The sequence below is a fragment of the Metopolophium dirhodum genome, chromosome 3, assembly GCF_019925205.1.
Source record: "Metopolophium dirhodum isolate CAU chromosome 3, ASM1992520v1, whole genome shotgun sequence".
NCBI lineage: Eukaryota > Metazoa > Arthropoda > Insecta > Hemiptera > Aphididae > Metopolophium > Metopolophium dirhodum.
In genome coordinates, this window is record NC_083562.1 from 40168961 (window position 1) to 40186253 (window position 17293).

Genomic DNA, 17293 nt, shown 5'->3' on the forward strand with positions numbered 1-17293 from the left:
TAGTATTAATATACAATGTGTAACAGGAAGACCTTACAATTAAAATAACTTGTTCTAATCGATATTTTTTAATTTTTGATTCACGCACAAACATTAGCTGCTGTACATTATATCATTAAATTTAAACATCTATATAATATTTTATTACCACTACACACGTCAACGATAACCACACGCACGCACGTAGATACCCTAACCTAACCTATACGGCTATACACAATTATAGTCTGTAGCTACTACACAAATTACAATATTATTAAATATTAAGCCATTACCAGTCACGGGCTTAGGTCGCAAAAAACGAAATGTCGATCATTCCGGTCATGGTTAAATGTCGAGGCCTGTGATCACTCGTTTTTTTTTTATTATCAATTACGAGATACACTCGAAGCACGTCATGATATATAGCCATACTGGGGCAAACCGATTTCCTCGTTTTTAAAAAAAAAATTGCATTTATTATGATTTATTTATGTGGGATACTTATTGCACGGCGTAATGTATAGGCAAAATAGGTACGTTACTGCGTCGAATTCTTCATCAAGTAGAGTGGTACACGGTTACCCCACAAAATGATGGTCCAATTGTCCGCTCATCTATAATACTTACTTTTAATACCTACTTATAATTTATAACCCCTATAACTATTTATAACCCTTATAACTACTTCTCTTAAATTTAATTTTTATGTATCAAAATATTTGGAAAATTATTCTGCTGCTTTGGAATATGAAATTAAAACTATATATCGTCGTTCAAAAAATTGAACAACTTCGAGGATAAAAATTATATATATATTTAAAAATTTTGTTTTTTATCAATTAGATTTTTTTCTAAAACATTTATACTTTTTGAAATAATGAGAGGTTCATAATAAAACAATCACCTAGTACAGTAGTGACCTACAACAATATAAAAAGAAAATAAATACTACAAACTTAATATAACTTTTATTGAAAATGGTCTAGTAGTTTTTGAGTCTATACAGGACAAACAAACAAATATTGAATTTTTATATATTAGATTTTAGATTTACTACATCTAAATCATTTGCAAATTAGCCATATCCGTATTATGACAGCATTGTTAATGCTTTGTGCTTATATTTGTAGATATTATATTATTTAGGGTGTCAGTAGAGGTTTTTAAAATTGTCCTCAATTATAAGAAATATTGAAAAATTATATTTTATATTTTAGTTACTACCTTAGTTTTACTACTTTTATACTAATCTACTGACCGATACTTATTTAGGGGGGGGGGGGGGGGGGATACAGGAAATTTTATCGACGAAAACGACTTCACGGGAAAAACTTTTTGTAGGTCAGATCAAAGCCCAAATTTTATTTTATTTTAAATAGTTCTAGAAAAATACATTTGCACCATGGCATTATGCGATTCTGGCTCGTTGGTGAGAAAAAAAATAAGTGAATTTTTATCTATTTAAATATATTTAATTAATTTATGAGCCATATCACATGACCTTAATTATATTTTATCTTCCAAACAGCCCCAACAGATAACAGTAGTATATTACATACCTATATGTATAAGGTTCAAACGCAGTAGTCCTTAACACGATCCAGCTCAACTGAATCTTTATACTATATTATATGACTCCTCATGATAATTGGTACCTAATACTTAGTTAGTTTAATACTTAATAGATTTCAAAAATCATTAATTATACCATTCAACCAGGTATAGTATAAGTATAATGATTAAAATGAATAGGCTAAAGTTAGCTACATAGTTCAACAACAATAACAATAAAAATTAATAGTTAAACAATACATTTAATTCACAATCACTTTAATGAATATATAATATCATCTTATTAAATAATGAATCGGTATAAACCAATACAGTTTTCTATACTTAACACATACCATTTAATTAACATGAATTACACATTGAAATATTTTGAATAGATCCATGATAGGGTATTTTTGAAATAATGACATTGATATAAATAAGATCAAAATAAAAAAATAAAAAACATAAAAAGAATAATTATTTTTTTTAACTTTTCACAGCAGTTAATTTCTTACATCTAATGCTTAAAAAATATTATTGTTGAAATGATATAATTATATTGGTTTAATTATAATTTAAGGAGTGATTATGAAAATGTGAATATAATTTGAAAAGGGCCGACAACAATTTATAATTTTAGAGCAATTTAATAATGCATGTATTTAGTGATTAACAATAAAATTGAAAGATAATATATAAAATTGTAGTATAATCAATTTTAATAAGAGAAAAAAATTAGTTGGTATTTGAAAATACTTATCAAGATATGGAAAGATAAATAAAAATATATAGAATACATATAATATGTTATTACTTATTAATATTGATTTAAATATATTGTTAATTAAAACATAATTAATGATTATAATCTAAGAAAAATCTAATTTCTAGTGTTAATGAAAACAAATATGTAAGTTTTATTCGTCAGTTTGTAGAGACAACAAATAAAAAAGCTAATTAACTCAATAAAGAAACGTAAAATTGTGAAAATAATAATCATTAATCACACACAAAAACACTAACAATTACTATGTAATTTTACTTCTGAGAGCAATGTAAGAAAATTATTGATGATAATAAGTTACTTTGGCAGCAGATTAATGTATGTCAAACTGCATAATATCTGCTTATTTTTAGCATTATAAATTAAAACAAAACACTTTTAATGTTTTAATGTTAATTTTTCTTTGTATATGTCACATATTATAATGGGTTTAAGTGGTAATATTATATTATAACTGTCCAGGATGAGATACATCTCCATAAAGATATTTATGTATTAAAATATAATATATATTATATAATTTTACATAAATAAATTATCATTATATTTGGCGGCCCTTATTTTTATAATTGCCAGATATTAAATAGGCATATACATGCTTGTAAATGCAATTAAAAATCATATAAGTATATTACGAAATTATAAAAGTATCTGGGATAACAAATTACAAAAATATGATTAAAAACAATCACCGCGACAATAATACTTTTGGACAGCAGTCAAAGGATAACGATTCATATTATTTTTTTCATTTGATTTAAAAATATAATAACGTTAATATCTAATTATTATCACCATGGCTGCACAAACAATTACCAGACAATGATATGTTTGTTGCAACACTTTAAATATCAGTCTTTCGATGTTCACAAATCGGATAACGTAATATAATCCGTGGGCGCCTTCAGATAACAAAATGTTTCGCAAATAATTTACAAAAATAAAGAATAAAAACTACATAAAAACAATACGTAAAAATTAATAATAATGACTAACATTTAGCGCCGTTCTTCACATTTTTCAACATCTTTCTCATTTGCCTATATTTACAAAGTAAAAAAACTTGAGTTGATACTTCTTACAAGTTATTTGTTTATACTTATAAGGCGTCGGCGTATTTTAAAAATCTCTAAATATAATATATTCATAATAATAAGAGTGTATAACATAAACTTTTTATTTTTTAACATAATTTAATTACTTACGCTTTATTAAATCAGTTTTCAGCCTCCAATTTGGACGGCTTTTGAATGATTTTTGATGAAGTATCTCCAGTTTGAGAATTTGACACACCATTTTCTAAAAACAAATACATACTTTATATTTATATGATTACGTAGGATAAAACACAACATTCCTTCAGCATATAAAAATTTATTTTTTCTATATTTTGCAAAATAAAAGTGAATAGTTCTGAACTTTTAGCAGTTATATTCATAAATAATCTCAATATCATATTATTTAATTTAATATACGATTATAAACATAAATTCTCACTCTTTGTCTACTACAGTATTTTTCATCTTGGGGGATGCTAATTAATTATTTAGTCAACAACATATGATTTAAATAAATACGAAAAATTAGGAGTCTCAATAATAAATAAATATATCACGGAAATTCTATATCATGTAAAAATTCCAAAAAAATTTTTTAACAGATTCTATTAAGCCAAGAATAGACAAAATCATTTTAGATCAACAACAACAAAGTTATTAAGAATCTTAATTTAAGAATGATTATTAATATTTGAAGATTTGATATACATACTATTATATTTATATTAAAACAAATAAGAGTTTTAACAGAAAAAATACTCCAAAATCTGTGTTTTAAGCTTCATAAGGATCTTAATACTAGTATTTATTTTTAATGGTAATCTATAAGTGTAAATAAAATACATATTTTTCAAAGTCACTAGAAACCGATTTTTTATTTAGAGGGTTAACATAATAAAAAGGTTGAAAAACAGTGGTCTACTCTTAGATCATATACCATGGATACAGGTACTACCTTTTAAATGCATACGTGTTGAAGACATCAATATTCATGAGTTGCAAGAGGACTGATTTCTATTGTACATACGTGTCAGCACTCATCACATATTTATCATGTATTTAAATCACTTAATTTGCCACATGAAAAAAAAAATTCACCTAACTAGTGGTGATATAAATTGTGTCTGATAATAGATGTACGTGAGGGTGAATGCGTTATATAATTGAGCGCATAAGCATTTGCTCCAATTTTTCCTTAGTCATGTTAACTGCAAATATTTAGACAGAAGCTCTATCCATTGTATAATATGATCTAAGGGTATACTATATTATAGAACACACTGTTATCTTTATTGAATTAGGTGGATATTTATTAATTTGTAATATTGTTTGGCTGACACCAAATATTATAAAGAAACACGTCAAAATAAATTTAATGAGGTTACAAAAATGTATATAATGTTACTAGATTAATTAATAAATTATTAATTTTGTTTACAAATATAATACTAGTTGGCTGTTTAACATTTTAATAGTAAATATTGCATATTTTATCATTAAAGCTCTTAAACAGTTAGGCCGAGTTTAGGTTAAACATCTAAGACCTAGTTATTATTTATGTTATGAAAATTATATGAAGGACAGTATATAAGTAAAATGTAATTTTATTACATTGAGATTTATATACTTGAAAAATAAAATCAATTTGACTTAGAAGAAGATGAATAATCTCATATTTACAATATTTTTACACTAGTAATACAACCTACCTTTTGATGTTGCACCTTCTATTTGTCCTTCATCAATTGATGAATTTCCATTTACTAAAGGCAAAATGCTCTCGACAATCCTGAAAAAATGTATATAATTAACTTAAAACCACAAAAAAAGTTAAATATGAAATACCCATTTGCTTTAATATTTTGATGTTCTTTATTTAATATCGACAATTTGGATTCTTCTGTTAGTTCTGAAGCTGAAATAGTTTCACTAAAAAAAAAAAAAATGTAATTTATTTGGAAATAATACCTTCACATAATTTTTGTATTCAAGAAATATGTCCAATTTTTTTTTAAATTTACAATTGATACTTTCTCATAAGATTTTATATTACAGCTAGTTTTTATAAACCAAAATTAATCAGAAATCTTTCAAAAAATATATACCATTCTCTAACCACATAAAAAAAAACTTTTATGGTATTTCACAGAATAGTTCTTGATTACTTTTAAACAAAATAAACAAAACATGATAAATCTAATTAAAAATTTTTTTTGTTCATTAATGTGTACAATAAATAGAAAAATTTACCCGGGATTAGGAATAACCACAGCCATACCACGAGCCTTTGAAGGAACCTTTTTGATATTGCTGTCTTTTTTTACAATATTATGAGTATTTTTTTTTTTATTATTCTGTAAACCCAAAATTATGATTATGTTATAAGAATACAATTATTGGTAAATAATCTTAAAATAAAAGTTACATGTATTTTTAGAACTTGACTACGGCCTCGTATAGGTTTGGAACTATTACGTGCATTAAACACAGGTCTTTGTATGAGATCATGTTGAAATAAAGAACTTGGACCACCAATAGGGGGCGGCAACACCTAAAAGTAAAAAATTCATAATTTTATTGTTTTGTTATTTTCAAACACTAAACCTTACATGTTGAGCAGGAAGCATATTACCACGACCCATGTATGGACTCCCAGTAGCTGCCATACTATAATTTGCACCCCATATACCAACCACAGCACCAGCAACTTCCAATTGTCCGCCAGAAGACTGTTTCATAACACCTCTTTGTCGACTATTTAGTTGAATATCTCGAAAACGATTAGGATTTTGACTAACTAATCGACCCAGTCTTTGTTGTGGAAATTGTATACTAGCATGAGCTATGCTGCTGTTCAAAATCTGAGGTGGAATTAATCCTCTTTGATTGAAGATTGTATCTATTTATGTATTTAAAGTCAAAATCTATTTATATATATATATTATATATTTTAATTTATTACCCAAAAATGTTCCTTGGAATGGTGAAATTGATTGAAAACGTTCACCCAGCCCCTCTAAAATGGCTTGTCTCATTTTTTCAACTTTAACTGTAAGTGAAAAATGATTTTCACACAAATCTTCTAGTTTATTTGCTGTTAATGCTCTAGCTAAATGATACTGGAATAACCTTCCATCAAAATACATCCAGGGACAAGTCATTAACCACGGTAATGGTGCACCACAAGCATCATTTGCTAACATGGCTGTTTCAATACCACACATCAAAAGTGTAGCTAATTGCACACCTCTCACACTAACAGTACCCTAAAAATATTAAAATAATAATTAATTAGCAAGCTAAATAAAATTTTAGTTAATTTTTTGATGTATTGTTTAAAAGTTGTAGCAATTTTTTTTAATTTAGTTTTTACTTTTGAGAGGTCAAAGAATAAAATTACCGGTAATTTTCAAAATTGGGGAAAAAATTGGCTGAGACACGATTGAGCATAAAACACCTTTTTTGCGACACAATTGAGCCAAATTGTCGACGAATCAAAGGAAATCGGAATACAATAGAAAACCTACACGATTGAGCATAAAAAAAACTCTGCAACGTTGCCATTATCCATTTTAAACTATATTATAAAAAAATATTTGTTTAAAAAATTATAATAATTCAAAATATAACATATCAAAAAAATAACATGATTTCATGGTCAATAATATAGTCACATTTCATAAATCTGTTTAATAATAATAATAATAATAATGAAAATAGTAATAATAGTTATGAAAATAATAAAATCAAAATATGGTACGAATTAAAAAAGAATACTGCATGGTTTATGAGTCAAGAATACTATAGAGTATGGGTGATATTATATCTATAACATTTTTGGAATTGTATCTTAATTTATTATCTTATATTTTCCCCAAATTTCAAATGTTTAAAATGTCGGAACTTCATTGCTCCGGAACTAATTTATTAATTAATAACATTGTTGATAAAGCTGGGCTCAGCTCACGGCTCGCATTTGGATATCATAATAATAAATGAAATAATACGTAAAAAAATAAATTACAAAATTTCGGCCACGTGGATGTGGCAACATCGCATACAATATTCTATGTGCAATCGTGTTGCTAAAAAGGTAAATGCTCAATCGTGCTTCACCGAAAAAAAATTAAAGTAATCAGATATTTTTACGTAACTGGTTTTTGATTAAATCAATTTTTTTTTTGTGTGTAACTTAAAACCAATAACCATAGATATTTGAAATGTTCACCATATGTTTAGGTATAATAGACTTTTTTAAATTTCTTGAGTCTATTAAAACTATGTATACATTAATTTTGAAATTTTTAATTCTATAAATTTCAATAAAAATATTTAACATTTAATTTTTAACACCAAATGTATTTTATAAGGTTTCTCAGAAATTCAAAAAAGTTGAGCGTAAGGGAATTTGTACTAGCATTTAGGAGTAAAATAGACCTAAACGTGTTCTAACATAATGAGTAGGTATTAGTGATAATAATTGTGAAAACATATTTTAATTCACTATTTTTTAGAAAGCTTCAAAAAAAAAGGTAGGTAAGTGGATGTTGCTCTGCTGTACAGTAGGTTACAAGTGGGACACTGTAATGGATGGTGTTAAATTTGAATTCAATGATATAATATCATTGTATGAGAAAATTGATTCTGAGCGAAAACAGTCAGCCTATGTATTACTAATATATTTGATAATATTATTGTGAATAAAGTAATTTATATATAACCTATTTACATGAAACCTTGTTTTAAATTTTCAGTCCTTAGCTATAAAATTTGAACATTTTATAAATTTTTAACTACAAAATAACTATTATATTTTAAATTTTATACATTTTGTCGAAATTTGAACATTAAATCCTTATAAAAAAAAATTGTCCCTATGTATTTTTAATATTTTTCAACTGCTATTGTAAAAATATATCAGGAGCCTGGCATTAAATGTTCACCCTTTTTAACCCAACAAATAAAATGTTATTGATATTTATAGGAAAAAAAACAAAAAAAATTGAAAACCGACAATGTCCATAAGCAGCTCAAAAAAAGTCAAATTATTTTTAAAATGTTATGGTGCATAGCAAATAAAAATATAAACATTCAGTAAAATTTTCATGTATCTACAGTTATTCGTTTTTGAATAACAATAAAATAACAAAACCACTACATGAGAAATCGAGTGAATATCCAATATTGTGAAAATATACTAACTACAAACGCTCCTAAAAATTTAATTTGACTTTCTTATAGAAATTTTTTTTTTTAATAAACGTAGATAATCTTATAAGGAATCTTGTATAACATTTTAAAATCTTAGATTTAAAAAGAAAAATTTTTATGAATCCGTAACTCAAAATAATTAGGTAATTTTTGTAATTTTTCCATATTTTGTCAATTTTAGATTATGAGCAAAGCGAAGCGATGAATGTATTGATTTTACAATGATGTTTTTTTTTTTTTTTTGTCTGTCATCACCTTTTAGGACAGTAAAATTGCTTGGATTTTCTTCAACAGTAACTTTTCTGATAGGAAAGTGAATTTAGTTGGTACTTTGGGAGGGTCAAAAGTAAAAATTTCTCAGTAGTTTTCAAACCCGACATGAAAAACAAAAGAAAAATTAAGGAAAAACGTGGATTTTTACGCAAATCTCTAAAACAAATGACCGTAGGTACATGAAATTTTGACTGAATGTTTATATTTCCATTTTCTTTACACCATAACATTTTCCAAATATTTTAACTTATTTTCAGTTTCCATTTTTTTTTGTTTTATTTTCTATAAATATCAATAAAATTTTAACTGTGTTGGGTAAAAAATTTGAAAATTTAATAGAAGGCTCCTAGGTGATTGTTTCAAAGGCAGATGAAAAAAATTAAAAATCCTTAGTCACAGTTTTTATTTATAAGCATTTAAAGTTCAAATCTTGACAAAATACAGAAAAATCAGGAAAATTAGCAAATTATTTTGAGTTGAGAATAGATAAAAATTTTTCTTTTTAAATCTAAGATTTTAAAATGTCTACAAGAGAGTCAAATTAAATTTATATGAGCGTTTGAAATTCATATATTAACAACATTTGATATTCACTCGATATCTCATGTAATGATTTTCTTATTTTGTTGTAATTAATAAACGTATGACTGTAGATACTTGAAAATTTCATTGATTGTTTGTATTAGCATTTTCTATACACGATAACATTTTGAAAATAATTTGACTCTTTTTGAGCTGTTTACGGACATTGTCAATTTTCAATTTTTTTAGTTTTTTTTTTCTATATATATCAATAAAATTGTATTTGTTGGGTAAAAAAGAGTGAACATTTAATATAAGGCCCCTGATATATCGTTCTAATAGCAGTCAAAAAATATTAAAAATACATAGGCACAATTTTTTTTTATAAGCATTTAAAGTTCAAATTTTGACAACATTTATCAAATTTATAATTTATTAATTATTTTGTAGTTAAAAATGTATAAAATTTTTAACTTTTATAGCTAAGGATTGAAAATTGAAAACAAGGCTTTTAGGCTCCACATAAATAGGATATATATAACTTACTTAATTCACAATAATATCATCAAATAATATACTTGGTAATATCATCGGCTGACTGACCGTTTTCGCTCAGAATCATTTTTCTTATACAATTATATTATATCATTGAATTCAAATTTAACATCATCCATTACAGTTACCCACATGTAACCTACTGTACAGCAGAGCGACATCCACTTACCCACCTTTTTTAACTTTAAATGCTTATAAAAAAAACCTGTGACTAAGGATTTTTAACATTTTTTAAATGTCATTGTAACAATATAGTAGGAGCCTTGTATTAAATTTTCAAACTTTTTTACACAACAAATAAAGTTTTATTGACATCCTTAGAAACAAAGATTAATAAAATTGGTAACTGAAAATGTTCCTAATTAGTTCAAAACAAATCAAAATATTTTGAAAATTGTATCGTATATAGAAAATGCTAATATAAACAACAAGTGAAAATTTCATGTATCTAAACAGTCATTTGTTTTAGAGTTTTACCAAAAACCAAAATCGATTTTGTGGAAAACCGATTTTGCGTAAAAATTCCCATTTTTCCTTAATTTTTATGTTGTTTTATTAAACTTTAAATTTTGACCATCCCAATGCACCAACGATATTCACTTTCTCATCAAACAAGATACTGAAGTTGAAAATCCAATCATTATTTCGACTACTTATCGTGTACAGACACAAAAAAAAAAAAAACACACATCATTGTAATCTATACATTTATCGATATTTTTATTAAGACACGTGAATGTGATTGTTTAATGTTTATCCCGCTCATTGTTGAAGAATTCAAAACAGTCTTTACAATAAATTCAAAATTATTAACAGTATAAAACTTAAAATGTTTTTGGTATGTTGAAACATATATAGGCATATTTTTATCCAAAAAATGGTAGCGTAGTATCTTTTTAAATCACTATTTTCTTATTATTCAAGATGAATAACTTTGGATACTTAAAATTTTCATAAAATGGTGATATTATCATATCCTACACATAATATAATGTTTTACATTAATATTTTGAGTCTACTTTAAGGCTTTTTATTAACATTTAAAATGTCCAATTGTTTTTAGTATTTTTCTATGAATGTTTATAAAAAATGTTTAAGCTGTGTCAAAAGTCCGAAAATCTATATTAGGTTTATCTTAAATAGTTCATACAGCAATCAAAAAATTTAAAAAATATATTTACACTCATTTTTTTTATAGACATTTGAAGTTAAAATGTAGTCAAAATTAGATATTTATACAAAGAATAATGGTTTTAGTTATTTTAATGAAATTTAAAAATATTATTCATGAGTACCAAAAACTTTTAACATATAAGCGTTATACCTTAAACACAATTTTCAAATGTCTTCTGAAAAAATTAATTCAGCCTACCACAATACTCAGTATTAGTATATTACAAACTGTAAAATAAACTACTAAGATAGCTATACCAACTTTATATTCGTTATTTTTCATATGCAATTATTTAACAATTAATTCAAATTTTAGACATCCATAACAGTGACCTACTCAATGACGAGGTACACTCTACACCTACTGTACTGCAAAACAGTTATCTACTTTCCCCCCTTTTATTTCTAATATACAATTCTCTGTAAACTTACTTGTAACTCTTGGGTGTTTTCATTTTTTGATAATTCAGGAGCCACAGCTGTTATAATTAATGCATCTAGTTCAAATTTTTGAAGAATAGGCACTTCTGTAAAGGTCATAATATATCTAAGAACACATGCGATGATTAATGTATGCTGAGGAACGTAGTCCGTGTTGTACATAAGAGGAGTATCTGAACGCATACAAGTAAGAAATGCTCTCAAACGTCTTATGTTATCTTCAGGAGTTGTTCTAAAAAAAAATGTTTAAATTAAATATAATTTTTTTTTTTAATTTGAGAAACTTTTTTAAAATTTCAACTTACCCAAACCAAAGTCTATGAACAGTAGGAACTCCCCATCCTAAAGGTTCAGCTTTTATTAAATGGCATTGTTTATACATGTTTGATTTGTCTCTAATCCATTCGCGTACTTGAATTACTGGCAACTCAACTAAAATAAATTAAAAATATAATTCAATCAAATTCCTAATTATAATATGTGATTTAAAATATAATGTTAGTACATAAAAAAGTTTTAAGATATTTTAGAGCCTTCAACAATAAACTTTATTATCCAACTTTTACTAAGAAATTTTGATATTGATATTAAATACAAATATTGTTATGTTCTATCTATAAAGACTGGAGTCGAAGTAAAATATTTACTTTCTTAAATATTTAAGATTATACAGCAATTTTTATATACTTTTTATTCTGTTTTCATTAGTCCTAACTTAGTTAAAGTTTATTTTCAAATAAAAATGAATTATTACCCAGATTGTAAAATGTTCAATATCAATATTAAGTTTTAAAAATGTGTAAGATTGGTGAAATTCAGTCAATATTTGGAAAAAATTGTCAAAGACCCTTTATATTAATTATTAACTATTCATAAATATTTTTCCTAAATCGAATATCTACGAATATACCTTTTTGACTGCTATTTGATTTTGCTAAATATTGGGCGTGATGAAGATTAAACAAAATACCATATACCATTTGACGGGCTTGTCTATAAAATAAATGTATATTTGGAATTTCATGATTTAATTCATCTTCTAACACAACAGGTAGTTTAATTTCTGCCTAAATAAATAAACACAACAGAAAATAACAATTATAGTTGTTAAAATTTGATTCAAAATAGTTTTTAAATAATAACCTTTGTCAAAATATGGTATAAATAAGTGGACATAAGACCAGATGTATGTCTTTCATATGCTATATTCACTACATCAATAGAAACTTCAGGAATATGAAATTCAACAGATTTATTTGGAGACAACTGGTTTAATGAAGATGTTTGAGTGTTTACATTGTATGTACTTGAACCAGATTCAGAATTATCTTCAAGTAATAATTTTTCCTTAAAAACAATGAAAAATATATGATGTATACATTTAATTATTTCAATACTTAAAATAATAAACTATATTAATGTAAACACAAAGAAACAAATAGTACAATGTCTATAAATTAAAAAAAGAAATTACCTGTAAATTAAGGGTTTCAGATCCCAATTGTTTAACATCATTTACTCCAGCTGGTGATTCTAGTACATCATTTTTACCTTTAATATTATTTTTATTCTTTTCCGGGCTTTTAGTTTTGTTTTTGAATGCATTTTCTTTAGCACCATCTAAATAATATTGTATACTTTTTTTTAATTTTGGCACTCGTTTATCATCTTTATGGCCCAGTATATGAGCTGCTATTTCATCCAAATTATTTTTAATAGGAGGTAAACTTTGAAGTGAATCTACTATTTTTTTAACAACTTCCTCTCCTGAAACCTAAATAAAATAGAATTTTTAGAAAATATAAAACAATTTAATTTATAGAAATACCTTGGAAATTATTTGATTTATGCCACAACGTTTATAATAGTCATAGAGCTCAGGTTGAGGTAACACAAAATTGCCCAAAAGTGAGAGAAGAGCACATAATTTGTCTTTGCTCAATTTCAAATCTTCTATTAACTGAGGGACAATATATTCTTTGGCTTCTAATGTTTGTCGCATTGTAAGTTTGAGTGAATGAGCAGAGAAAAACCTTGGTGGATCAAATGCTAAGTATTCCGCATCGTCAGCCATCAAACCATGGAATTTATGTTGTCTGCAATACTTAATAAATTCTAAATGGTGGTCTTTTACAGAGCAAACAACTGGAATTTTCAAATGGTGAAAGTAAAGCTTAACTGCTGTCCGTAGACCAACAGGCGGTATCCACCATACCTTAGGTGGTGGTGTTCCTTTGGCAGCAATATGTCGCAATACCTAAATCATCACATTAAAAAATAATAATCAACATTGATAAAATAAATTAAATTTAAGTAACTTACAGCATTAGCCCTGTTCCGAGTCTCTTCTTGTTTTTGAACCCATTCAGTAAAGCGGTCATCTTCATAAGCACCATTAAAGAATACTACAACATGAACATTTGACTGTCTTAAACTATTGACAAAATTAGTTAAAAATGATACCATCCGATTCCACTGACCACCACAAACCCAATCTAAACATAACATAAGTTTAAATATTAGTACCTATATACTCTCCTACAATATTATGTTATTATATTTGTATGAAAATCTATACCTGAATAATACCCTCCATATAAACGATCTAAGCAACATTCAGCGTCAACCAATAAACAAAATTGGGCTTTGGATACTTGAATTTGACTTAAATTTTGGTGAACTTTCCTAACAACCATTTTCTTAGCAAGTTGTTGGGACACCGTATGTCCTAGTTGAGTAAGATTGACATTGACACAACTACCTTCTATTTTTCCGCTATCTAGGTATTCCAAAAGCTTATCAACACCCATTATTAAACTAGAAAATCAAATAAACTTTATTATTTAAGTTATATTTTTTTTTAAACCACAAATATTCTTATTATTTTTTTTTAACATTCATTTTCAAAGTGTTCATATTATAATACAATTAATGAATACAACTAACAACTACCTATGCACCAGAATAAAATACAGAATTATTTTAAGAAACTTAATGCAACAAATTCTCACTAGATAACAGAGGCATTATTGTCCTAATATGAAAATCTGAGTGTAAATAAATTCAACTGACATTGTAAGCTGTAAAAAAAGTGTATTTTCAGATTCTTGATAAAATAGTCAAATTTGAATCCAAACATTCAAAATATTTATTCAATCATTTCCGTGATAATAAAACTCCAAAATTTTGAACCCAAAAAAATAACACCATACAATAAGTACCTTGTATGAAACTATGCAAAATTTCATACTGCATTTAATATTTAAAAAAAAAAACTATTATTCCGATATTTTAACAGTGGCATACCTAGGTAAAAAATATAATCAATATACCTATATAAACATAATACCTATACAAAATGTCTATACTGATATTATAATAACTACAGACATAATGGATAAGAAATGTATAACTTTATCTTTAATGTTATGATATTAAAGAAGTGGTAATTTATGTAGAATATGTCATGTTATAATGTGTGCTATGTAGCAGTACCTTGTATGCTTCCGTTAATCATTTCTGTCTGAATTTAAAAGTTTGGAGCTTTATTATGGGGCTACCTTTTAGGGGTTATTTATTGGGGGAATAATCAAATTTAAGAGTAAGACTATCTAATATCTAGATTTTATTATCTAGAGCTCACATATCTAATTATCTTTTATATTTTAATTTTAAACCAAGTCTTGTGCATTTTTATTGTATAAAGTATTAAAATTACCTAATATACCTATATAAAATAAATATTATTAAGCTGAATATTTAATTTGATATTTTGTGCTTTGTAAGATAGAGAAAACACATGAAGGAATATGTCATCCTAATACATGTACTTTAAATATTATTTACTATATAATTCACTAATGGTTTTATTTTAGTTACACCTTCATTAGTGCCTAGGTACTAAATAATTGGTATTAAAAAATTCAACTGAAAAGTACTTCCAATAAAATGTACAATTTAAAATCATTTTTATTAAATAAATGTCCGTAAGTATGTACCTAAATGATTATATTAATTTATTTATCATTATATCCATAGGTATATAGACCCAAACTCGATTAACAATATACCTTATTATGTATAAGGTAAAAACCGTAACACAATAATATAAAACTTTTTATTATTATTTCTAGAGAAAAAAAAATAGTAAAATAGTTATGAGTATTTGAGTTACCTTAATCAAAAATTTTATTCTGATTAAAAATCAATTAACATTGAAGGAATTCGATCACTATTGATAAAATGTATTGATATATTAACATTAATTGATAATTGTTTAAAAATGCAGGAATGAATTAAATCGATTATGACTTAAGGTACATAAATAAATTAAATACGATGCTCTTTGAATAGATTTTTAGACCTAAGTACTTAATATCGGACCATTAGAACTAGGGGAATGAGAGAAGTATTATTAATACATTTAAAACACAATAAATCGTTACCACAAGATGGCTTCTACATACGCCGGCAATTAACAAATATTGTTCTCCTAATAAACAATTTACCTGCGATGTTCCTACTATTATTGCAGCGATGCAATCAAATACGGCTGCCGAGTGAAACCATAACACACTCGACAAATTGATACAACAGAGAACGGACTAACTTACAAACACACAACATAGAAATCAAAACGAAAGATTAAATTGGAACTATATACAACGATAATATTAATAAAAATAATAAAAATAAATGCGACAGCGCATTAGCGAGCGGGACAGAGGCGGCTAGTCGAATACTCGAATACTCGATTAATGTGAAAATACCGAAATGGTAATTGCGCACGCGCAAATGCCGGGAATAAGACGACCTGTGGCGTGGAAGAAAAACGAAAATTGATAACACCCGTCGACGGTCCACATGCCCGCCGCTAAATTTTTAATCCATCTCCATCTGTTTTCGAAATTGATCTTTTCTACTCACTACAATTTTATTATTCATGACTTGCGGGGGGTGCAGTAGCCAGTAAGTACTAAGTATCGAGCACGGGACTGGTTTGAGCTGTGAGAAAATCGACGGTCTGTTGTCCACATGTAAAACAATGCTGTATCACACGGTTATACAACAACTGAACAACATTATTATAAATGGCTCCCGTACCCAAGACTGGCAAGTTCCGTTTACGGTTCTATGTTTTTCCGAACGACTACCGCCGTCACTGTTCGTCACGGTAATTGCAAATGTCTGATGCGGATTTCCGATTCCCCTGGATAGATGATTGATACTGTTCGTAGTTCGTGTACCGGACTTCCGGCGAATCTACTCCATGGAATTTCGGGAAAAGTGCCCGATTATAGGGATAGTAGTACCTATTTATATATATTACTAATGCAGTAAAGAGACAATATTTTATATAGGTTATGTACTTACTAGTTATGTAATTTTGGGCAAGTCATTCAATTTTATCATGGTAAAATTGCGCCTCGTGATACCGCAGTATTCTGTTGAATCAATTCTTTCACTGTACAATTCCATAGTCGTGGGTTTACGTGGCGACAAATTCAGCTCCGGTGTTCGAATTTTATGGGCTGATAGTTACCTTTTGTTCAACAGGATATATTAATTTGGACTACATGCACATGTAACTTGGAACTGTTTGTACAAAACAACCCGATCCCTTGGGTCGCAATACTTTTTTAAATCAAAGTATAGATCCGGGTTTTCAATGCACTTTGCATTATTGTCTTCCAAAAAGAAAAATAAACGCAGAAATCTAGAGGCCAAAAATAATCCTATG

At 26.8% G+C, this 17293-nt stretch overlaps 1 protein-coding gene across 2 annotated transcripts; it reads right to left on the bottom strand.

The window, feature by feature from the left end:
- Positions 1-1954: 1954 nt before the first annotated feature.
- On the bottom strand, positions 1955-16292 carry LOC132941328 (constitutive coactivator of PPAR-gamma-like protein 1). Of its 2 annotated transcripts, none has more exons than XM_061009342.1 (17): positions 16062-16292; positions 14132-14370; positions 13876-14048; positions 13382-13810; positions 13028-13327; positions 12697-12900; positions 12464-12620; positions 11859-11985; positions 11545-11785; positions 6341-6644; positions 5988-6277; positions 5804-5929; positions 5629-5732; positions 5224-5307; positions 5088-5167; positions 3526-3619; positions 1955-3360 (listed from the first exon to the last, which is right to left on the bottom strand). In XM_061009342.1, the coding sequence occupies exons 2-16, from the start codon at positions 14361-14363 to the stop codon at positions 3537-3539; spliced, it is 2934 nt and encodes a 977-aa protein (XP_060865325.1). In that variant the 5' UTR covers positions 14364-14370; positions 16062-16292; the 3' UTR covers positions 1955-3360; positions 3526-3536. The 2 variants fall into 2 exon arrangements, with proteins under 2 accessions (XP_060865325.1, XP_060865324.1); XM_061009341.1 differs by having other exon boundaries at positions 1957-3449.
- Between the last annotated feature and the right edge of the window lie 1001 nt (positions 16293-17293).